Genomic DNA, 25,716 nt, shown 5'->3' on the forward strand with positions numbered 1-25,716 from the left:
TAACTTTTAAAGACATGCTGTTAATCTGAAACTGTCAGTCTTTTAAATGGTTACAGATTCTACATCTCCACATTCCAATTTAATATTTTTTTTCTGTTTGCAAAAACAAAACAAAAAAAACCCTTACTTTTTTTCTTTTTGAAAAACCAATACAGCCATTAGAGAAAAGTAACTTGTGCAGCTGACTGCTCACAGTATGTATATTAGTGGTGGGCTTCTTGTGGCCTGGGTGCTGCACAAGGCCCATCAGGGTTTGTGTGGCCCATGAGACATTTTTGTGCATGCAGAAGGTGCATGATTCTGCTCGTTTCTGCTAGTTTCCATCTGCGTATTTTTTTTCCTACCAGTATTACTAAAGTAACATGCAGGTAAAGCAGGGGTTCATGCAGTGAGATCCGTGCTGATGGCACAGAACCTTGTGAGAGCTGTGCACTTCTGCATCCCATCAGAGTGCTGCTACCATTCAGCTGACACACTCTGCAAATTCTAGTTGACACATGCTGCAAATTCTAGTTATGCAAGCACAGTTAGCAAACTATCTGATGCCAGGAGACCGTCTTGGTTACAAGTGTCATGTGGCCCACTAAGATAGAGGGCCACTTGTGGCCCATTCACTAGCCTAGGTTGCCCATCACTGATGTATACTGAATCCTTGCTTTGCCTTGTTAAACAAATGCCACATTTCAGAGTAGACACACCTTTATTTCAGTGTCTTATAAAAAGATCATTGTGTGGGTGGGTGTGTGTGTGTGTGTGTGTGCGCGCGCGCATTTTATAAGTGTTTAAAAATTCTTTGGCATAAAAGTGCTGTGAAAATGCAAGGTATTATATTGGTCAAGATGCTCAAATCAAACAGTATAGAATGTTCTCTACTATTGTAATGACTGTTTTCTCATAAATAAACATTGCATATGCAGCATATTGATCTTACTGTGCAATGGATTGTGAATTCACTCTTTTTTGCTATGATAGTGACACATGGCATAAATGGTATATATAATGAAAATAAAAATTAACAGCACTTATCTTTTCATCCATAGATCTCAAAGTTCTTTGTAAAGGTAAGCATTATTACTCCCATTTTACAGGTGGATAAATTTGTGCAGAGAGAAATTGTCAGTGACAGAGCAGAAAAATATTACTTGGATCTACCCAGTCCAGTAACCTATCCACTGGACCATGTTGCCACTGTTTTAGATGTATAGCAGAGGTGTGAAATAAGTCACAGTTTGATGGAACAAATAGTTTAGGTATTCAACCTATTTTTGCAGACCTCTGGGGACCACAGACCACATCTAAGGGGTTAATAAATAGGGGTTTTCAACATGTGGTCTGTGGACCCGCAAGAGTGTGCAGACCACTGTTACTAGACCAGTGGTTTTCAACCTTTTTTCATTTGCAGACCCCTACACAATTTCAGATGAAGCGTTGAAGTTGAAAATATTAATGTCCAAAATAGTGTCCTCTGATTGCGTTGGGGGAAGAGAGTTAATGTCAAGCTGAACTAGTCTTTTTCCATGACTTTAGTTCACCTTGCAAAATTTGCTCCTTAAGTTGCAAGACATGCCACCTCTACCAAGTTTAAAGAAGTGTCCGATCCACCGATCTAGTGTTTTCAGTTCAAGGCAGTCCATTTGGACAGTTCCTTCAAAGAACCTGTGTTGTCAGTAGATGGTGACAAATTGCAAACATAGTTAGTGTCTATTTCATGACAGATCCAGCAATCCAGCCCCCTGATTTTAACCTTCCTTGCCATCTGTGGCAAAGCTTCATTGCTTCAGATATAGAAGGATCAAGTGTGCTGCAAGCGTCTGTAAGTGGGGTCTTTGTGATTTTCCCCTTTGCTGCTTTGGCTGCTTAGAAGATGTAGCTGATACATTTGCAGGCTACATCCATTTACATAGTTCCCTGATGGACTTGCACAAAACCTTGCATCAGCTGCTGAAAGGTTAAGATATTTAAACTAAACGTCTTACATGAATATCTATGTAAATGCAATTACAATTTAAAAAGTTGCATTAAAGTACTTGAGTAACTGATAGGGTACAAAGATTTCCAGAGTCTTTTGTGTTTAAAAGTTTCTTCAAAGATAAACAGTTTGTGTGTGAAATAAATTCTTCATCAGTTCAGTACCTGTTTTTCACAGAAGTTCTTCATAGAAACTTTTTACTAATTGATAAGTGCTGGCACTAATTGGATTACTTCTGATACAGAGAATATGATCACTGTTATAATGATGCATGCTTTTATAAATATATTTAAGAAGTGAGGGGTTACAATTTCTAGGGTTTTTCCAGGCAATCTTCCCAGCATCTAAGCTTGCATCCAGTAGAATACTTCTGTAACTCCCCCCCGCCTCTAAAAAATGACCTTAACAGTACGTTAGAACTGAGCTGATAGGGAGATTTTGTGTGAGCTTATCAACTCTGGATAGGCGGATCCTCATTACAGTATTGCTCCATTTGTCTGAGAGTCTGTTCACATGTGACCAGTTGCAGTATTTTAACCATAATTTGGCATATTGGGCAAATAACCCTTGTTTCTGAGCCTAAAACTAATTGACAGAAGCCCTTTGAAACTAGGTCATTCTAACCTTCACATGGTGTTGAAGCTTTGTTTAAGATTAAAGAGTCTCTGCCTTGTGGCACATGAGGATCCCTGAATAGCAAAGAGCTAGGATCTAAAGGAGGAAGGGCAAAATCTGAACTTCAATTGGGCACAAGGATTTTTCTCCATCTACCTCTGGTTTCCATGCACAGAAGCAGAAAATATACTCTTCCAAGGCTCATTAGAATGTAGGAAGGGATCTTACTAATGTGCCCTGCGGTACTCCATGGCCCCAAGGAAAATGGTATGCCATTTTAGGAGTTATAGTTAGTGTCCCTCCTCCATCAATGCACACTGTGCTCTTAGGCCTACCTGAGGTTTAGGGGCTGTTCAAACAACTGCTGCCACACTGCTCCCTCTAAAAAGATATATAGCACTCTAAAAAAGATATAGCTGCTTTGATCCAGAGCTATTCAGTTTGCCAATAATTTTCTGAAATATGTCTATGTAAGTGTTTGTGTCTCTATATATTTAAAAAAAGTTTCCTGTGGGATCAGAGTGACATCAGCATGTCATTCTGCGTCCCACAGGAAAAGTTTTCATGTGCTCTTCCCTCAGTGCTACGTGGCTTACCCCTCCCTCTTCCATGGGTGTGGGAGGGGAGATACTGAAGATGAGTCCAGGGTGAGTGGCCTCGGGCCGGCCGACCGGCCCCAACAACACTAAGGAGAAGCACTCCTTCAGCAAGCAGCTGTTCTGGTGCCAGGCTGGGTGGATCGGGATTGGCTCACTTGCTTAGCAGCTTCATGAGCTGGGTGTTCAAGACCACCTCCATCCTGTTGCACTAAAGCATTGAACCAGACGTGGCACGGGGCCAGCTGTGCCCCTGCTGGAGGCGGCCAGCATCTTGCTCTGAGGCAGTGGAGTTGGGACAGGAGCTGGTGGCTGGGCTCATTCCACTGTGGAGGAAGCAAGGGGAGAGAGGGAGAAAGCCCTGAGCCTCGCTTTGCAGGGAAGATGCCCTCCCTCCTTTGGAGCACTAGTACTGGCTTCCGGCTGTGGGAGAGGGGAGAGAAAGTCCCGAGCCTCCCTGCACAGGAAAGAAGCGCTCCTCGTCGTGGCTGGGGGAACAGCAATGCCCTATTTGGAGCCTTTCCCTGTGTTCCCCTTGTCTAGAATCTGGCTAATGGGAGGAGTGGGAGGCTGAGCCTAGTACCAGCATAGGCCATGAAGACAAGTAAGTGCCTCCCACTTCCTCATGCGCAGATCTTTCATTTCCCTCCTGAGATTCTGTCTGTCTTCCTCCCTCCCCCAGTCTGGTCCTGCCCCTTCTTTCCTGGCCAGAAAGCTATCCCCACCCTGCTCCTGCCGTGCACCCTCAGTTCCCTCACTCACTACCCTGCTGAGACCCCATGCTCCTAATCCCCTCACTTAGCTCCCTGCTGAGACCCTGATCCCAGCCCACTCTTGCCCCCTGTCTCCCGCCTGTTCCTGCACCCTACCTCCCATCCAGACCTCGCACCACCCTCAACCCCTCCTGTACCCCCATCTGTTTCCCACTCACTGGCAGCCCTGTTCCACGTGCTGAACCCCTCATTTTTTACTTTACCCCAGAGCCTACATGGCCCACAAAATCCACTAATCCTGAAACCCCTGAGGAGTTAATCTGGCCTGAGGCCTTGAACCTCAGTTCTTCTCCCCCTGGCCATGGGGCTGGAGCACCAAGAGAGTGAAGTGTTTCAGTTGGGAGCCACATCAGTGAGGGTTGGGTTTTTTTTGGGGGGGGGGATTTTTTATCCTTCTCACTTGTGTGATCCCCAGCTGATTTTTCTGTGGGTCAGTGGCTCCTGACCCCAAAAAGGTTCCCCACCCCTGTTGTTAATAAAGACAGTGTTGAAACCTTTTTGTGTTGGACGTAACATTTTACTTTATTTAAAATGAAGCCTGGCCAACAAGGCAACAATTGGGACTCAGTTCCCATCTGGCTGGAGGGTCCTGTCTCTAGCCCCGATCCTGGGGCACACTTTGTGGTCCAGCCCCCATCTGGCTGCAAAAAGGGCTGGTGATGGCCTGCAGTTGCTGTGGTTGGGTAGGAGGAGAGGCCATGACCTGGCTGTGGTGGACAGAGGGGGCTGGCAAGCATAACAAATAGAGGGCACAGCCCCCTACTATTAATTATGTATATCTTAATGGGCAGGGCTCACTGAGCGGCGGCGAGCCCTGCTCGCCAGCTGCGTGGTTCTGCGCTCTGCGCATGCGCAGATCGGTCCGCACCGGCTCTTCCTGGGTGTTATCTACTCGCCCGTGGCTCCGATTTGTCACTATTTGTCGAGCCCTGTTAATGGGGAATAAAAACCTTATTCCAATGATAAACACTGGGGAACTTTTCCCTATCTTGTTGAATTCCTTCAGCAACCTTAATGTATGCTTGATTACCTTCTTATTTCTTTCCCTCATTGGAGAACTTTGCCTTACCTTACTGGGTTAGTTACTGAGTTTCTCCTGCCTTGGAGCCTAGCTTTTCATTCTTTTTTCAGGAAAACTAGGTGTGCCAAGAGCAGTTCAGCTGACATTTTCTCTTGGGAGATCAGTTACATCATCTCCTAATTGAACTTGCTGTATCCCTTTCTAGATGTGGATTTTCTACATGATGGATGCAAATGTTTCTTTTTTTGCTTTTACTCTTGCATCCCCTGCTATTACACAGGACATGCAGTGGGGGTGCAGGTACATGTAGGATTGTCCTGCTGCTGCTGGGATTTTTCTTTCTCTCACCATCCCTCCTGCTCCACCTTTTAGATTTAATGCAGAAGCTGTATTCTATATGGAGAAGGGAGAAGTCTCAGTAGCCTGGATCAGTGGGAGGAAGCAGGCAGGAAAACAGCCATCCTTCCTATAAGAAAATCATTACCATCATACACACACTCAAAAATGCATGCCAAAGGAAAGATGTTGCTTCCTAGGTGACTGACTGATAACCTGAAGCAGGTTGTCACTTCATAATACAGCCCTCCTAAGAGATGATTACCTCTATTCCATTTTCTGTCCATATATCTTTAAAATACTTGGCACTTGCTGTATGTCACTCTTTCATCTAATAATCTGAAGGTGCTTTACCAATAATGTTCATCATTTCACTGTGAGGTAGATCACTGTTATCCCTTTTTTACAGAATAGGATACTGAAGTAAAAAGCAGGGAATTGATTTACTCATGACTCCAGAGTGGCATTCTGGAATTATGTAAAGAACTTGCTAAATCAGCTGTTACTCTGACTAATGCTGTTGCCTTTTGGCTCCTGCTTTTTGGCAGGCATTCTCTTGATTTTGTCTTTTCTTTACAGTTGCCCTTATAGCTCTTGGGAAAGGAGAAAAACACAGCAATAAAATACTTTATTACAATGCACCCAAAAACAATCTTAATGGTGCATCATAAATTAAATTATAAGAAAGGGCATACTGGGTCATACCAAAGGTCCATCTTGCTCAGTATCCTGTCTTCCAGCAGTGTCCAATGCCAGATGCTCCAGAAGGAGTGAACAGAACAGGTAATAATCAAGTGATCCCTCTCCAGTCATCCATTCCCAGCCCCTGACAAACAGAGGCTAGGGACACCATTCTTACCCATTCTGGCTAATAAGTATTGATGGACCTAACCTCCATGAATTTATCCAGTTATTTTTTGAATCCTGTTAAAGTTCTGGTCTTAACAACTTCTGGCAAAGAGTTCCATAGGATGAGTGTGAGCTTCATGAAGAAAAACTTCCGTTTGTTTTTTTTTAAACCTACTCTATTAATTTTAGTTGTGACCTTTAGTTCTTATGTTATAGGAACAAGTAACTTACTTACAAGTAACTTTTCCTTATTTACTTTTTCCATACCTGTCATGACTTTATAAACCTCTATTATACCCCCCCTTACACTCCTCTTTTCTAAGATGAAAAGTCCTAGTCTTTTTAATCTCTCCTCATATGGCACCTGTTCCAAAACCCCTAATCATTTTGGTGGCCCTTTTCTGAACCTTTTCCAATGCCAATATATCTTGTTTGAGATGAAGCAACCATATCTGTACAAGATGTGGACGTACCATGGATTTATATAGAGGCAAAAAATATCCTCTTGTTTTATTCACTATCACTTTTTTATGATTTCTAACATTGTTTGCGTTTTTGACTGCCACAGCACATTGAGTGGGTGTTTTCAGAGAACTATCCACAATGACTCCAAGGTATTTCTCCGGAGTGGTTATAACTAAATTAGTCCCCGTAATTTTGTATGTATAGTTGGGATTATTTTTTCCAATGTGCATTACCAGGGCGTGCCAGCCGTGCGGTTCAACATGTTGAGCATGCGCAGACCGTGCTGCACATGTGCATGCACTGATTGCACTGTGGTGCCGTGCCGGGCTGTGCATTACTTTTAAGCCCTGTGCATTACTTTGCATTTGTCAACATTAAAATTCATTTACTATTTTGTTGCCCAGTCACCTAATTTTGTGAGATCTTTTTGCAGATCTTCACAGTCTGCTTTGTTCTTAACTATTTTGGTCAGTTTAGTATCTTCTGCAAACGTTCGCCTCACTGTTTACCCCAGTCTTCAGATCATTTATAAATAGGTTAAATAGGATTGGTCCCACTATGGACCATTGGGGGACACCACTAGTTACCTCTCTCTATTCTGAAAACTGGCCATTTACTCCTATCCTTTGTTTCCTGTCTTTTAACCAGTTATCAGTCCATGAGAGGACCTTCCCTCTTAACCCATGACAGCTAACTTAACTTAAAAGTCTTTGGTGAGGTACCTTGTCAAAGGTTTTCTGGAAATCTAAGTGCACTATATCCCTCTTGTCCACATGCTTGTTGACCCGCTCAAAGAACTCTAGTACAGGGATCTGCAGCCTATGGCTCTGTATAGAACCAAATATGTCTCTTTTGTCATTCCCAAAATACGTGCAACTTTTTAAATTAAAATGAAAAAGTCAAAATTTTAAAAATGCATAATTACTCATGGAGCTTAAATGGGTGCATAAACCTGTATTTGACCAGTAATGATGTAAATGTCAAAGAAATGTGCAAAAAGATGCAGCAGCAGAAGTCCCATTAAATAAAATCTGTGAGTACAACGTTTCATCCATTCTATTAATATTATTGATAATTGACATGTTTATTAATAAGGTATACTTTCAGTCATGCAAATGAGCATTCTTATACTGGTTCTTTGATGACCACTTGTTCTAAATATTGATTTAGTCTGTTTCTTTCGTTTGTAAAGGTTGCCGACTGCTACGCTAGTAGATTAGTAAGGAATGATTTCCCCTTACGGAATTCATGTTGACTTTCCCCAATGGATTATGTTTATCCATGGGTCTGACAATTCTACTCTTAACCGTAATTTCAGCTAATTTGCCCAGTACTGATGTTAGATTTACAGGTCTAGAATTCCCAGGATTACCTCTAGAGCCCTTTTAAAATGTTGGCATCGCATTAGCTGTCTTCTAGTCTTTAGGTACGCAAGATGATTTAAAGGATAGGTTACAAACCACAGTTAATAGTTCCCCAATTTCATATAGGAGTACTTTCAGAACTCTTGGGTGAATGCCATCTGGTCCCAGTGACTTGTTACTGTTTAGTTTATCAGTTTGTTCCAAAAAGTCCTCTGATACTTCAGTCTGGGATAATTCCTCAAATTTGTCACCTGTAAAGAATGGCCCGGGCATCCTCAACCATGAAGACCAAAGCAATGAATTTATTTAGATTTTCCGCACTGACCTTATAATCCTTGTGTTCCTTTAACATCTCAATTATCCAATGGCCCTACTGCTTGTTTAGCAGCTTTCCTGCTTCTGATGTACTTAAACATTTTGCTATTACAGGTGACCCCCGACTTACATACTACCCCTCGCATTTATGACCACCTTGCTCTGTCTGCTGCCTTCCCCGGGACAGCCCCCAGCTGGCTCTGAGAGCAGCACGCCTTGCCACCCTCCCCCGGCACAGCCCCCAGCTGGCCCTGGGAGCAGCTCGTGCCTCAGACTAAAACTCTCAGGAGGCAAAGCGGGCCGGGAATGGAGACCCACTTTTATCATTGTGCCTATGGGAAAAAAGGCTTTGACTTACGATGGCTTGACTTACTACAGTCCTCCAGGAACCAGTTAGATCATAAGGGCAGAGGTTGCCTGTACTTTTTGAGATTCTGGCTAGCTGTTCTTAAAACTCCTTTTTGGCTTATTATATTTTTGCACTTAATTTGACAAGAGTTTATGCTCCTTTCTATTTTCCTCATTAGGATTTAACTTCCACTTTTTAAACAATGTCTCTTTATTCTCTCACTGCTTCTTTTACTTGGTTGTTAAGCCATGGTGGCACTTTTTTCGTTCTCTTATTGTGTTTTTTAATTTGGGCTGTACATTTAAATTGGGCCCCTCTTATGGTGTCTTTGAAAAGTCTCCACACAGCTTTCCAGGATTTAACTTTTGGCATTGCACCTTTTAATTTGTTTAACCTTATCATTTTTGTGTAGTTCCCTTTTCTGAAATTAAATGCCACAGTGTTGGGCTGCTGAGGTGTTTTTGCCACCACAGAGATGTTAAGTTTTATTACATTACGGTCACTATTTCCAAATGGTCCAGTTATATTTACCTCTTGTACCAAATCTTGTGCGCCATTTAGGACTGAATCAAGAATTGCCTCTCCTCTTGTGGGTTCTAGAACTAGCTTCTCTAAGAAGCAGTCATTTAAAGTGTCAAGAAACTTTATCTCTGCATTCCATCCTGAGGTGATGTGTACTTAGTTAATAAGGGGAAGTTGAAATCCCCCACTATTACTGAGTTTTTTGTTTTGATTGCCTCTCTAATCTCCCTTAGCATTTCTCAGTCACTATCACCAGGGCTCGACAAACTGCGGCGAGAGCTATTTGCCAGCCCTGCACCATGCATGCGTCAGACCGGCGCTGTGCATGCGCACAGCACCAGCGAATGGGGCACACAGAGCAACTGGCTGAAATCTACTTGCCATGGGCGAGTAGAAATGGCGGTTTGTCGAGCCCTGACTATCACTATCCTGGTCAGGTGGTTGGTAGTATATATCCTTTCTTTTATATTCTTCTTAGAGCATGGAATTACTATCCATAGAGATTCTATGGAACATATTGGCCATTTAAGATTTTTACTTCATTTGATTCTACATTTTCTTTCAGGTATAGTGCCACTCCCCCACCAGCATGACCTGATCTGTCCTTCCAATATATTTTATATACTATTACGGTTGCGTCCCATTGATGGTCCTCATTCCACCAAGTTTCTGTGATATCTATCATATCAATATCCTCCTTAAATACAAGGCGCTCTAGTTCATACATTTTATTATTTAGCCTTCTTGCACTCGTGTATGTGCACTTTGAAAATTTATCACTGTTTATCTGTCTGCCATTTCCTGATGTGTTTGAATGGCATTCTTTTCATTTGACTGTTTCTCATCTGATCATAATATTTTATCCTCTTCCATCCTCTCCTCCTTATTAGACCATAGAGAATCTCTATTAATTGACCCTCGCCTAAGAGAGAGGTATATGTCTTATCCATGTGTTCCTCCGCACCTCTACAGACTCCCACTTTCTCAAAAGTTTCCTCAGTTCCTAATAAATCTAAACCCCTCCTCCCTACACCATCATTTCATCCTCGCAATGATGCTGGATGAAACTGAGACTCTGGAGTTCTGCTTGTTTACCTGGCTTGCACATGGAACTGGAAGCATTTCACATAATGGTACCATTGAGGTCCAGGATTTCAATCTCTTTCCTAGCAGTCTAAATTTGACCTCCAGAACCTCTCTCCTACCCTTTGCTATTTCATTGGTACCACCTACAGGTACCACAATCACTAGCTGCTCCCCAGTACTACACACAAGTCTATCTAGATGTCTTGAGAGATCAGCAAGCTTCGCACCAGGTGGGCAAGTCACCATATGGTTCTTCCGGTCATCATAAATTCAGCTGTGTATGTTTCTAATGATCGAATTTCCCTTTACTTATACTCATCGTTTCCTAATGATTGGAGTTCCCTCCCCCAGAAAGGTATCCATCATCTGGAAGGAGGATCCCAACTAGAGGATCATTTCCCTCTGCTCCAGTTGAATGTTTTCCTTCCCTAAGTCTTTCACATTCCTCAACAGCACAGGGGATGTCTGACCGGAGGTGGGAATGTGCTACCGTGTCCCAGGAAGCCTCATCTGTGTACCTTTCTGCCTCCTTTAGTTCATCCAATTCAGCCACCCTGGCCTCCAATGTCTGTATGTGGTCTTCGAGGGTCAGAAGCTCCTTGCACTGAATGCACACACACTGAATGCACCATAAGGGAGGTACTCATACATGCTACATTGGGTGCAATAAACACCTGCTGAATGCACCATAAGGGAGGTACTCATACCTGCTACATTGGGTGCAATAAACATCCCTACTCTGCTGCTGGGCTTCTGCCTCCATTCTCTGCTACAGATAAATAACCATACCAAGAACCTAATTATTTAAATCAGGTTTTAGATCAGTTTAAAAGAAGTTTAAAAAAATGCTAAGTATATCTAGCTCCCTTCAAATTCCCCTTTTAAACTCCCTCACAAAACTCCCTGTTAGCTGCGCTGTGTGCTAAGTTCTCTGGTCACTTAATAGCAGGCTTTTATATAACCCCAGCCTTCCTGATAGCCCTGGCCCTCTGGTCTAGGCTTGACCACTGAATAAAGGGTTATTTTTCAAAGCCTCATTAAGAAGTCCACAACTTCCAACTGCCTTCCTTGGCACACAGTCCTTCAAACAAATAGCTCAGCACATGAACCTCCAAACAAATAAACAAACACAAGCTCAGAACACGGTATCTTTCAGACACCAGTAAATACCCCCCCAAACACATACACTACAGACAATCACTTATCCCAAGTGTTCTGTAATTGTTGCTACTTCATGTGGAGAACTCCCTCATGAAACTGCCTGTTGGCTGTTCACTAAGCTCCTGCGGGAGTGTCTTTCTGGGGAATTATATACCTTCAAGCTTCCCCAACAGCCTAGCTGTGATAGAGGAGTCATCCACAGTCTTAGCTGTAGGCAGAAATAAATGATAGGCTGAAAATAAAATGCGTATTTCATGGTGTTCTGAAGGCTAGCAAACATCCAAAGTGAAAAAATACGTGTTCAAATACTTCACTTTAGTACATTTCGACTCCTCTCTATAGAGAGCTGCCCCAAGCATAACATTCAGGTGGGTGTTTTGTCTGCAAAGTAGTATGACTGCACTTGGGAAAGGTAAAAAACTACTCGGGCCTTTGTTGTTGGTTATAGTTCTACAGTAAGCTATGGTACAGTTGCCATTATAAAGAGTGAGGTGTGGTATTTTGGTCTATCCCAAGAGATTGCAATCATCAGCTCCCAAATTCTAATACTTATTCTTATGCAGCTCCTTCATTTTTCCTTGGATAAGTCACTGGACCATTCTCCTTCAGTTTTTCCAGCTGCAAAATGGGGGGATAATAATGAGCTACCTCACAAGGATGAGGTTATGTTGTATGGCGTTTTGAAGATGAAAGGTGAAAGTGTCCTGATCTGTGATTAGGGTTCCTAAGCACTACAGTATATAAATAATATTTTAAATACTAAACATTAGCAGAACTTTGGGTAATAGTTGTTGGTTTTTTCCTCAGTGGGTCACAAAAAATAAAGTGTATAAGTATTTTTTCAGAGACTTTTATGACTATTGCCTTATCAGTGTTCTTGATAATTCTTGACTTGTCCTTATTTCCCACATGAAAGTTATAAGCATAATATGCTTACAGGACTAATGCACTGAGCTGGAAGAGGGGGTATTATTCTAACACTTGGATGATGGTTTCCGGGCTAACAATTACATGACTTTTAATTTTTGGGGTGTGTTTTTGTTTTTCAGAAAAACAAAAATAAGAAAAAAGGCAAAGATGAAAAATGTGGCTCTGAAGTGACCACTCCAGAAAATAGCTCTTCTCCAGGGATGATGGACATGCATGGTGAGTGGAACAGAGCTAACCCATGCTATTCCATGCACTGTTCTAAAGAAAGTTATCAACAGACAAGATTCCTGTTGGAATCAACAAGAGTTGCTAATGTGTACATGAGGACAGAATTAGGCCAAGTGAGAATTAAAAAAAGCAAAGAAATGCATGGCACCAGATCAGTGTCTGGTATACGTCCATTAACGTTGATGATGTCTGCTATGAGAAGAGTGAAGTTACCAAAATAAAAGACAAAAAAGATAAAACAAACACATAAGCCAACGTGCTGTTTCACTTAAATGTAGCCTTGTGCAATTTAGCTGCTTGCTTTGGTAGTGGAAAGTTAATGAGTTCTTCTATCTGTATTTGCTAACTCAGAACAATGTCTTCACAGTGTGTATCATAGTGTGTATCATTGTTCATTTCTGTCTATAAATGTTGGGGTACCTCACTTAGCTCTTTAGTCGGCATAGGGGCTGATAGTGAAATCCATACTATCAACTGCGTTGTGTCCATTTTTCTGGGTATAAATATATTGGGGCTGAAAGGCCATCTGACTACCAACAACTATTAATATACTTCGTTCAACAATAAACCTGACTCGGATGCCTTTATATCTTATCTGAGTCTGTGGTCTTTGGGGGCTCTTGTGAAGTCTGTTATGCTAGCTTTGTGTGCAGAGCTGATATGAGATACTGAAGGAGCATACAAAAATCCATGCAGTCAAACATTTATCACTGATGGAGCAGGAACTCTGTCAGGATGCCACATCAGTGAATCCTAAATTTACTGTATCGCTGTCCTGAACTACTACAGCCAGAGCTACTTCTGTATCTGAGTTGGAGTAAAAAATGCAGAATTTTAGCTTCAGCAACTTGCACATTTGCCATGCACCTTTGTCACAGGCTTCTTGTATGACTTTGTCTTGGACAAATAATTTATTCTTTGTCCATTCCCCATTTCTGAAATGGGGCTGATGCTACTTTTTTCTTGCTTTTTGTTCATCTTGTCTATTTAGATTGTAAAATCTTTAAGATAGGGATTCTCCCAGATTTTGTGTGGTAACTATCTCAGTTAGGACCTGATTTCAGTTTGGGCCTTCAAGCCCCACATCAATACAAATAATAATAAATGTGTTCAATGAAAATACACCAAAAGGCCCCTGGAAAAATGTACTGTTACAGAAGGGTACTGTGTGCTTGATTAGCAAGTTGTTTTATAGGGATTGTTACATCTGTACTGGTTGGCTGTCAGTTTCTGGTTGCAATCCAGCTGTTGGTTTGTACCTATGTAGTGGTTTGGGAGTGCTTCATTCCCTGCACAGATGATGTTAGATGAGGCACTCTAGGGAAACCTGGGGCTAATCCCCCTAAGGGGCTCTTGATATTAGGATTGGATTCTCTCTTTGACTTGACATTACCCAGGTTTGTAGACCTTCAGGATGCTCTGGGAGACCCACCTGTTCTTTTGAGTAGAGGGAGAGGCTTGAAGGAGCATGTAAGTCTGCAGAGTAAGTATTAATAGTCCAGTTGGGTACCAATGCTCTTGATGGTAAACTGATAAAATTAGACTGGTCTTCAGTCAGTCTCTTTTGTTCATAATACAGAATTCTGGTTTCTGATAAAAGATGTATATAATATAAACCCAAGGATTTTGTACTACTATTGGTTAGAGTCCTCAGTCACCACATTTGAAGAAAAAAGTTAAGCTGCGATGTGTGTAACAGACACTGTCACTTGAGTGAAGGGGACTTAACCGTAAGGAGTCCTACTTAGTTTGAATATCTTGATTTCCAGATATTTTCTCTGAAAATTCCCTCTGAGGTCACTGGGATTTTTGGGTATTCAAAGCCTGCAGGATCATATCCAATATTAGATATGTAACAATGTATAAAATATATAACTTCAAGAAGAGCCAAAATCTCCTGTTTCATTCACTTTTCATCAAGATAGAATTTTTTTCCAGATGACAATAGCAACCAGAGTTCAATAGCCGATGCATCTCCAATAAAACAGGAGAACAGTAGTAACTCAAGTCCAGCACCTGAACAGAATTCAGCAATACAAGCAGATGGCACCGAAGTAAAGTCTGATGAAACTCAAGCAGATGCAAAGGAGCAACCAGGTTCAGAAGGTAATACATATAGATTTATCTTGCATCTGATGCTTTTCTAATAGGAAGCTGTTTAAATGATCATTTACATTCAACATTCTTGGTAAAAAAGAAGGTCAAATAATAAAACTGGAACAGAGTGACAGGCATGTTATACAAAACACTACCATCCATTCTTTCAACACAGCAAAACAGCAAATACAACTTTCAAAACAACTCACAAAACATAAATGAGGAGTTGTAAGAATCCACATATTAGCTAGTTAACTTCATAATCATGTTTAATTAGCTTAAGTCATCTAAACTTCATTGTAGTAATGCTGCAAAAATCAGAGCAAAATCCTTGGTATGTAAGTATTATATTTATGTACTTAAAAGTCCTATTGATTTCATGGGGAGCAAGAACAGGTTTAAACTAAATTACAAAAGTAATTACTTCCATGAGAGTTCTACTGACAACAGTAGTAGCTGTCCCAGCTCTGAAATCTTTACTGCAGCTAGATGACTTGCTATTCCAAAACAGAGGAAAATATTTTTCTGCATGGTTTTATTCCTTAGAGATTCAGGTCCTGTTTAGGTTGGAGGACTGTCTGGAAATAGTGAAATGGTTACATCACAAGAGCTAAACAGGTAAAATTTGATTTGCAAAAAAGAAGAGATTTTTATTGACTCTAAAACTTGCATTTTGTAAAACGTATTTAATGTCAGCAATTGAAAATTAACATACTAAAGGAATAAGTTGCTTCAGTATTCAGAATCCTTAGGTTTTCTTGAGAACTCATAGTAAACTCCCCTTTATTGTTCACTGATGCACCAGTGACAGCATGGAAGGTCAGACTTGGTCATTCCAGATATTCAAGTTAAAAAAAAACAGTAGGGGTGGAGAAATCTTAACATGAAAAACCTTGTAGTCCCTCTAACTCTGTATCAAGAAGCAAAAAATAGGCTAACCCAAATCTCAAAAAATTCCTTTGCAGGTCACTGTTCAGACAATTCAAAGCCCTGATCCTGCCATGTGCTCAGCCAGTGGGACCTGAAGATAGCCATGATTGGGCTCTAAATGAAAATGGAACTAACAAATACTACTATTTTATAACTTGTGTGTGTAAATTTTTATTTTAGCTTTACCTTTTTTAATTCACTTTGCTACATTTCTTTTTAAGCCAACTCTGAATCTGTATGCCCAGTTTTCTAACGAGTACATAATGTATTTTATTTGCTGTGCAGAAAAACAGCAAATGCCATTCCAGTGAAAATGTTTTAAATCTCACTTTAATGCAATATTTCTTCAGTGCCATGTAAAATTTTAGCAGTGAAACTTTAGATGTGTATTTATGCCAAATCTTGTGTTGTGTTGTTTTGAAAGAAACCATTTTTTCTCTTCCCTGTTATAAATATAGAATGTGGTTAAGTGTATATTTTAATAGTGTTTGCAAAATTCCTGCCATAACAAAGCATTTAAATAGTCTGTGGCAAATCTCTTCCTATTGATTCCGTTATTAACTCAGTAGATCCTTCATCCAATTTAAATTTAGATCCGTTATTTCAGTAATATTAGGACCATGTACATCATGCTAACTACCGTCAATTACTAAAACATAACTGTTTGCTGCAGGGCAATTTGGCAGCTAAATCATTACCAAAGTATACACAGGAAAACCAAAATTTATAAAATAGTGTTCTCAACTGACTGTTCATTAAAGACTATACAGATTTACTGCCAGATGGTAAACTTGCCTTTAACTTGCTCATGAGTGAATTCAACTGATTACATAATAGACCTGCTCCTATGACTAAATTTAGGTTCAAGGAAAAACTTTCCTCAGTTTGGTTCCAGAGCTATTAATGAGAAATGAGAGTGAGAAACTAAAGCAAAGTACAAACTAATCTGGCCTTTTTTCTGATTAGATACTGTGTTCGTTTAGGTACTGTCTAAAGCCAAATAACCCATTAGCTAATAGAGAAAAATGCTTGATCATTTAGGTTTGGTTATGACATGCCAAGCTGAGTTTAAATAGCAGGAAATATATTAAGGACTCAACTCTGTTCCGCTGTTCACCTCATGTGATAACTCTGAAGCCATTGGGGCAACTTAGGGGAAGAATTGGTCTCTAAGTACCTAAAATAAACATTTTCATAATAAACAAATATATTTAGCACAATATTAACAGGTCTGACTCTCTCTGAGGACAAGTAATGGGACATAGATTATTTTGCTTACAGAACACCAGTTTGACTCTAGCAGAAATCTCTAGCAACCAAACACCTACTGACATGATGGTTCTTAGGTGATATACTGTTGAAATATGTTTGGATATTTGTTTATTTCATCATTGACGAGTGTACACTTTGCAGAACCTACCATCACTAATTGATGTTTTTTTGTTAACAATATCAGTGTAGGCAAAGGGTTGTATTGCACAGACAAATTGTGTTTCCTGAAGTGATAATCCCTGAAAGTCAGAGTGGAAGTCCATTACTGAAGTAGGGAAAACTGTATAGGGAAAACTGACACAGCCCATGTTGATTTATTCTGAGGTTGGAAGACTATCGTTAATATCTTTCAGAAATCACATATGCGATAAGAACATAAGAACGGCCGTACTAGGTCAGACCAAAGGTCCATCTAGCCCAGTATCCTGTCTACCGACAGTGGCCAGCCCCAGGTGCCCCAGAGAGGGTGGACTGAAGACAATGATCAAGCGATTTGTCTCCTGCCATCCCTCACCAGCCTCTGACAACAAGAGGCCAAGGACACCATTTTATCCCCTGGCTAATAGCCTTTTATGGACCTAACCTCCATGAATTTATCCAGCTTCTCTTTAAACTCTATTATAGTCCTAGCCTTCACAGCCTCCTCTGGCAAGGAGTTCCACAGGTTGACAACACGCTGTGTGAAGAAGAACTTTCTTTTAGTTTTAAACCTGCTACCCATTAATTTCATTTGGTGTCCTCTAGTTCTTCTATTATGGGAACTAATAAATAACTTTTCTTTATCAGCCCTCTCCACACCACTCATGATTTTATAGATCTCTATCCTATCCCCCCCTCAGTCTCCTCTTTTCTAAACTGAAAAGTCCCAGTCTCTTTAGCCTCTCCTCATATGGGACCCGTTCCAAATCCCAAATCATTTTAGTTACCCTTTTCTGAACCCTTTCCAAGGCCAAAATATCTTTTTTGAGGTGAGGAGACCACATCTGTACACAGTATTCAAGATGTCGGCGTACCATAGTTTTATACAGGGGCAGTAAGATATTCTGGGTCTTATTTTCTATCCCTTTCCTAATAATTCCTAGAATCCTATTTGCCTTTTTGACCGCCGCTGCACTCGTTGTGGAAGTTTTCAGAGAACTGCCAAAGCGACGAGGAGTCCTGTGGCACCTTATAGACTAACTGAAGTGTAGGAGCATAAGCTTTCGTGGGCAAAGACCCACTTCGTCACATGCATCTGACGAAGTGGGTCTTTGCCCACGAAAGCTTATGCTCCTACACTTCAGTTAGTCTATAAGGTGCCACAGGACTCCTCGTCTATTTTGGTAGCCTCTCTAATCTCCCTCAGCATTTCTATGTCAGTATCGCTGTCCTGGTCAGGTGGTCTGTAATATATCCCTACTGCTAATTTCTTATTATTGGAGCATGGAATTTCTATCCATAGCGATTCTATGGAACATGTTGATTCACTTAATATTTTTATTTCATTTGATTCTACATTATCTTTCACATACAGTGCCACTTCACATACAGTGCTTTTTATGCAGTATATATCAGAAGTATGTAGTATGGCTTCTCCACATATTGTCACTATCAAAAAAATTTGGGGCTCCATTTTGTATTTCACAATATTATTGACATGTAAACTCCACAGGATAGCATCCTTCAGTTATAAATAAAGACCATTGTGTATACCTAGCATTTTTAAATCAGAATTCCCGGTGAACAAAAGGGAGTTAGGGAAGTAGGGTTGTAAAATCCCATTTAATTGGCTAACTGGTTAAACATATTCTTATGCCCACCCAGAGCAGCCCTGTCTGGGATGCAGGAGCAGCCCTTGCCTATGACTGGCCCGGGCACCCCACAGGTAGGGGCTGCTCTGACATTCTGGTCAAAGCAGCCCTTGTCTGCAGGTACCCTCGCTCAGCTCGGACAGAGCCTGTTTTGGCTAGGAGGCCGGAGCAGCCCCTGCTCCATCCCAACAGGTTAACTTTAAATGGTAAGCCTCCTCAGTCAAAGGTGAGGCTTACTTGTTAACCAGTTGAACCTTGACAACCCTATTGGGAAAAGCAAAGAGTGTTGGATCAAGCCCATAGACTGTGGCTAGTTTTCACATGCATGAATTAGGGATGGACCAAATGTAGGTCCTATTTGCTCTGTAAAATTAATCAGGTCAGAGACCTGTTTTTATGCCACAATACGTTTTTTTGAAGGAAGAGGCACACACGGTTAAAACATTGTTATGTCTTATAGAAAGAAGTGAACTGTAGTTTAACTGTGTTTGCAAATTGTCCTATAGAAGATATAAGGAATTAAGGCCCTTTTAATCTGAAAGTCTTTTAGTGTTTTCTTATAGCCACACAAACAATTCTATGACAAATTAAAGGAAAAAAGCCACAAAAATAAATATTTTATATCTAATTGAGTCACTTTGAGGAAATATCACACTTCAGACCAATTTAATAAAAGATTTTGTAGAGAAGGCTTGCCTTTCAGTACAGCCGTTCCCCGAGTTGCAAACTGTCGAGTTACAACTGTTTGCACTTATGCCCAAAGCTCCCATGGGGCGGTCATAAAGGCGATCTCTGAGTTACGAACACAACCCGCGCTTATGAACAGTGCGGTCGCGTGTAACTCAGTGGGGTCCGAGTTAAGAACAGCTCGAGTTACGGCCAAATGTTTGGTCCGTAACTCGGAGAGAGGCTGTATATGTGTAAAGTTTCAATGGATATTTTGTAACCAGTAAAGAACTTCTAAATGTTACCCTCTTTTCCTAGGGGGATTTGAGATTTTTAAAAATAAAAATTAGAATATAGGAGTGGAGAAGGGAATATATTCACAAGTTGCTTGTTAGATTGACAGCAGCAATGAAAGTTAAAACCAAATAGGAATTATTGCAAACTTGAAACCTATAGAGGAGATCCAATAGACTTGAAAGTCATATAACCTTACTGTTGAAGCTAGAATTCTAGTTACTGTGTTAGAATGATTTCATGCTACTTTTTGTAGGAATAGATATTAAGTGTATGGAGGAAAAATTCCAGTTCAGGTAAGTAAGTTCTTTCTATCTAGCTGCCATGACCGCTCTCCTCCCCTGAGTTTGTTGAATATATTATTCTTTCACTTCCTATCCTCAACCCTCCATCCCACAGGTAGCAATATTTCACTATGGCTTTTAATTATTTCCATATTTTTATATATTTTATCTAATTGTTTTGATTTATTGTCTGATAAGTACTTTGACATTTTTGTGTAATACAGGTGTGGGCGATGGCTGCCTCTAGTGGCTGGTCCAAGTAGCTGTACACTTTACAACTAATAAGTACAAAGAATTCATTTAATACAAGTGACAGAATCCTGTGGAATAGGTTCAGTCCACACTGACAATTCCAGTGTTATAATGTGTATGCAATCACAACTGGTTATATTTGAATGAAAGGTAATATATATGAATTACCATTAGAGAGCAAAAGCTTTTATTGAAATTGATTTGTGTTTAAAACAAGAGTTTACTCTTTCAGATACTTCTGATGAACAGAATTCACAGTCTTCAATGGAAAATTCCATGAATAGTTCAGAGAAAGCAGAAATTCAATCTTCTGGAGAAAATGATATAACTACAGAGGCATCTAAAAACTCTCAGGTAACCTTCATTAAGTAGAAAAATGCTTTTTATGAACTCCTTTTCCAAATTCATTATGAATATAAAAAAGTTATTAAAGAAAACCTGTCAGGAGACCAACCACATTGACATTTTATTTCCTTAACACTGTTACTAAGATCACCTTGGACTATTAACGAAAATGCCTGTTGTGTTTTTTACCAATCATATGGACTGCTGTTTCAGTTTCATTCACCTTTAGCAGTAAGAGAAGACTGATCAGTTTCATTTTTGGGCTCATCTGCACCAGCCAGTTCTGATGTGTAAGAAAAGTTACAATCCAAATAAGAATATTTTTATTCATTTTGGGCACAGGCAATGAGATGCATCTTTCCTCCAGGAGTTATTCAGCAGAGAACAGATTAAAATAGGGATGTGAAAGGTTAACTGATGGAGGCTGGAGCAGCTCCCCACCAGTGGCAGGTGGGGAGCATCATTAGCCCCATATGGGCCCCACCAAAGACTGGAGCATGTAGGTGGGTCATTCCAGCCTGGCTGGGAGCAGGTGTGCTCAGCCCAGCCGGTTAACATCATGTTTAACTGGTTAACCAATTAAACTAGTTTTACTTCCCTACAGTCTACTGGATGGTATCCCTTTAATTTCCATTTGGAAATAAATATATTGTCTTTTTATAAAACAGTAGAGTTAGAAAAAATGTAATCAACTCAAAGGGCCAGATTCTGGCTTCAGACCTATGGCTGGGTATGGGGCTGTGATTTGGGAGTTATCATGCCTAAATCTGCACTATAGGTTCTCTCTGGGACTTGGTGGTTGTTACACTTTTGAGTGCACATGAATCCATGCCAAACCTCACATACTCTGTCCTGCAGAAATTGCCACTGCTACTAGAAGGTCTTTGGTTTTTGTTGTGGCTCAGTAGGTAGCTGAGGTAAGTCACAGTCTGATCATATGTTAATGCTGTTGCTTTGGAGTATATACAGTGGCTTTATGCTTGGAATGGGGATTTTGCCCTGTGTGAGTAGGTAACAACAAGATCAAGAAAGGTGATGTGTAAAAAGCTGATTTCAGAAAGTCTGTTCACTTGGTATATCATTCACATCTTAAAATACTGTCCCTCATGTAACACAAGTAATTATTTTTTATTTTAATCTGGTATCTACCGCACCTAAGATTCAGTCCAATGATAACATGAATTCTTTCTCTCTCTTCTTTTAAGGACTCTGAAGGAGTGCCACCTTCTAAAAAGATGAAAATAGAGTCTTCCCAACAAAATGTTGAAGAGATTTAGACTATAGATTTTCCTGATCAGTTTTTATGTAAGGTACATCAGTGGGCTTAATCATAGAACAACCTTACTTAAGTATCTTCTCTTGGATGAGAACAGAACTCCTAACTTTTCAAGTTATCAAGCAAAAATCCAAGAAAACCTAGCAAAGGTTTAACTTCTCAGACACTGAAAACTTTTTCCTGTGAAACAAATATTGAGAACTTTTAAGTTACTGTCTCTGAAATGGTTGGAGTAAACAACTCAGGAGGGGTCTACGCACTGTTTCTAAAGTCAAAATTACAATTATGTTGCTGCTGTTGTTTTTGTTTTTTCATTTCTCTATTTAACAATGTAAGATATTTAAGGATGGTACAGGTCAGGTATTAGCTTTCATGTGAAGTTCATTGTTCTGGTGTGATGTCTGCTTTTGTTTTGTGCCTTGTGTTCTGAAAACAGTGCTAATTTTAAAAATTGTTTTACAGCTGTCTTCTTTGCAAAGTGGCCTATGTTTGTATAATGCCATGTAGTAAGTTTTTATTTTTATTTTTTATTTTTATTTTAAATCCCTGGTGCTTAAAACTTAACTAATAGAAGTGAGAGCGATCTGGAAGCCATTTTCACACTTGGAGTCCAAGGAAACAAAGAAGCATCAGATTTTATTTTTCTGCAACTACAATGGAGACCATTTATTGAATGCACAGCATTCGCAAACTGTAAATCTGGTCTTAAACTATTCTTAACTTCATCAGAAGTTAATGTGATTTATTTACCATGTCTGTTCCAGATCTGAATAAATTTAGTACAAGCAGAGTAGATTCATTATTAGGTCCAGATCTATATACTGGGTACAGTATTTTTTTTATAGAAGGGTTCCACTATAAAGATAGGATCAAAGGGACTGATGTGCAGCAAATGATTTATTTTGATATCAGGTTTTCACTGAACTGGATTTCATTGTACTGTTCTTTAATAAGATGTTTACTGATATTTCTAGGCTATACTGCATTTGGGATTTTTTTTAATTATTCAGCTAGTCTTTGTAAATAAGTCTTATTTCCATAATCTCTACATTTACTGGTAGAAATGATCCTTTCTTTTCAATTATGTTTGAGCGTGCTTATGCTAGGCTTGTTTGAGAGGCTACAAGCATGTGCCAACTCCTTCCAAGTCAATAGCATTTAGAGGTGCAGAGTATCTATGTGGATCAGGCCATAAAGGGCCTGATGTTGCAAGGGCTTAGTACTTCCAGGGAGGTGCAAAGCCCCCTCACTACCCAGTGATGTCGGTGGTAACTACTTATGTAACTAAGGATTGTTCACATGAGGTGTAAATGTTACTGGATTGGGCCTTAATCTGTATTTGCTGTCAGAGGGAGATGTGTCTTATAAAACCAGATACCATATCTCCAAAAATTTTGCAGAGTTTGTAAGCTAAGAACTGTAAATATTTTTAAATTATTTCTTCTCCCTGTCCACAGTTTCATAATTAGCTCTTTGTAAACTTGCTTATTTCTGAATCTCCAGTGGTGAAAATGGCTTGAGCTTTGACTACTGCATTGCATTTACAATTACCACCTTAATTATGAAAAAGAGTTGGGAGTAGGAGAGGAGTGAAGAGCCAATGCTGACCTTCCATGAGATGTCTGTTAGATTAAACTCCAAAGCAACTTGCTATGCGCATTTTGGGAACTTTTCCTTATATGTCAAAATAACCTTTTTTGGATCTCAACTAAATAAAATTTGGTTGCAAAGCGTTCATGAAACCAGTGTGCTCCCTAATAAGTTTTTGGTTTCTCTGGTCAGATTATGAAGTCCATTAATTTTCTTAAAACAAGGAAATGAGGAGCCAAAAGTTATATTTGCACAATAAACATATTGGAATGGTAGAGTGTTTTCTCTCTTGAATCGTGTGTGTGCTTAAACATGTAGATAACTGGTCAACAGCTATTAGTTTGTATGTATATTACACTCAGATTTAATTGATATTTTGTGAGGAAAAATTCTATTTGATATATAAAATGGGCAAATTTTTAAAAAGACTTTTAAAAATGCTTTGATTTACTAGCATTTTAATTTTGAATGCTAAAACTACATGAATCTGATGCCACTTTTGACAAATAGTCATGTTTACCGATCATCTTCAGAAGCATCCGAAAATGGTTTTTTTAGTTTTGATTTGTCTATAAGTTTCCAATGGGTTAGATAGGCTTTTTGATTTCAAAGCAGATTCCTGTGTTTTAGGAAGAAAAATATAAATAGCACTAAAAGACCTCAAATTCTTGATTAGATAGAAATGTTTATTGGCATTGTTGACCTGACACCAAATTCCTTCTTTTCCTCCTGTGGCTTCTGCTCAGGATTGTGTTAATTGTTCTGTGGCTTGGAAAACAAAGCAGCTGTTGCTAGTGGCTTAATTTCTAAAATAGTAAACTTTTTATTTACATCTTACACAAAATACATTCAGAACGTCCTTTAACCACAGATTCTAGTGACAACAGACAGCTGAACAAACAGATAGGTTTGGGTTCCTTAAACCTGTTAGTATCGTTCTCTCAGAAGAGAGACCTTGACAATATCTGGTATGAAGTAATCCAAAATAACATATAAGACTGTTGTTAGTCTTTCTTTGAAGTGCCTGATAACATTAATGGGCCGGTGGACATGATTAAACACATTTTAATTCCAGAAAGTAAAGATGTGACCAGACCAGAACGTAGGATTCACATCTATTTGAGGTTTGGAACCACATCAAGATCCAATGTTTTGGCTTGGACATATCTCTATCAGAAATTTGTTTTTAAGAACTCACCGTAAAAGAGTATTGAAAGCATTGAGACACGAAGCAGAAGGGGAGTTGTAATTTATTTCAGGGTGACTGAAAGTTCTCATACAGATAATGTTTTAGAAATAGTGCACATATAAAGAAGTGCTTCCTTGCTACATGCTGAATGTTGGAGCTTCAGTTACAAAAACAAGAAACTAGAAGCAAAAAAGTAAATTAGCATAGGTTGTTGAACACATTAGAAGGCCTTCCAAATAGGGATTTACTCAGCCAAACATTTTATAGCAGAACTATTCCTTAGAATTTTTATGCTTGGGAAAGTAGTTGTTAAACATTCCAAAAAGTGCTGGCACTTACAAAACAACAAACAACAAGGCAGTATAAAATACTGGTTTTGGGTGGCTATCTTCATACATAAACATTGTCATGTTTTGGAATGTTTTATATATCTAAGGGTCTGTTAGAAGATGTAAAGAATTTTGTTTTTTTCTCCCAATACCTAATCATTTTCCATTCTATGATTTGTGTGTGTGTGTGTGTGTTGTACAGCAGTATAATTTTTCACTTATTTATTCCATCAGTAGCTATGGTTTGTACAATGTACAATGGTTTCATTTAAAAAATAAAATTAAAAATCGTAAGATGAATACCGCGTGAATGATTTTTGATCTAGAAATTTAAGAAGTTCAGTTTTGTTTCTAATTTAAAATCAATTTCAGTTTATAAATAGATTTTTTTAAATTGTGCATTCTGTGGTGTCTAATTCCATAATACATGAAACAAATATTTCACTCTTCCTGATTCTTACTGAACTAAAGTGTCGTAATACTGCTTCATTAGAAACTTAATAAGTTGTATGGATGAATGGGTGGTCTAATGGAATTAAAATAGTGAGTAAAGGAATCCAATAAAAGAACAAGGTTACTAGATCTGTCAGTGTACTCTGTTTTATTTAAAGTGTGGAGTATTACTTTGATACTTCACAGGATCATATCCTGTAGTCTCTCTGTGTATATAAAAAAAAATGTCCTGCTGGATGACAGTGGCATAATCACATCAGCATCAACAGGCTGGCGGCAGGGGTAGGCACAGCCGAAGCAGGAGCCTCGTGGGCAGCATGGTCCTCAGCTGTGGGGCATGGTGACCTTCCCCTTGCCCTGCTGATGGCTT

General features: G+C 39.6%; 1 protein-coding gene across 5 annotated transcripts in view; it reads left to right on the forward strand.

Moving 5' to 3' along the window:
• The window catches only part of BCL7A (BAF chromatin remodeling complex subunit BCL7A), a 41,664-nt gene extending 16,471 nt beyond the window's left edge, over window positions 1-25,193 (forward strand). For 3 of the 5 annotated variants that reach the window (XM_075898650.2, XM_075898648.2, XM_006123308.5), the window contains 5 exons: window positions 1,041-1,061; window positions 12,471-12,567; window positions 14,518-14,685; window positions 20,397-20,518; window positions 21,715-25,193. In XM_075898650.2, the coding sequence (XP_075754765.1) occupies window positions 1,041-1,061; window positions 12,471-12,567; window positions 14,518-14,685; window positions 20,397-20,518; window positions 21,715-21,786 (480 nt within the window). In that variant the 3' untranslated portion in view covers window positions 21,787-25,193. The remainder of the gene's footprint in view (window positions 1-1,040; window positions 1,062-12,470; window positions 12,568-14,517; window positions 14,686-20,396; window positions 20,519-21,714) is intronic. The other 2 variants (XM_075898647.2, XM_075898649.2) reach the window with 1 other exon arrangement.
• The last annotated feature ends 523 nt before the right edge of the window (window positions 25,194-25,716 follow it).

The sequence above is a fragment of the Pelodiscus sinensis genome, chromosome Z, assembly GCF_052426305.1.
Source record: "Pelodiscus sinensis isolate ZL-2025 chromosome Z, ASM5242630v1, whole genome shotgun sequence".
In the NCBI taxonomy this organism is placed as follows: domain Eukaryota; kingdom Metazoa; phylum Chordata; order Testudines; family Trionychidae; genus Pelodiscus; species Pelodiscus sinensis.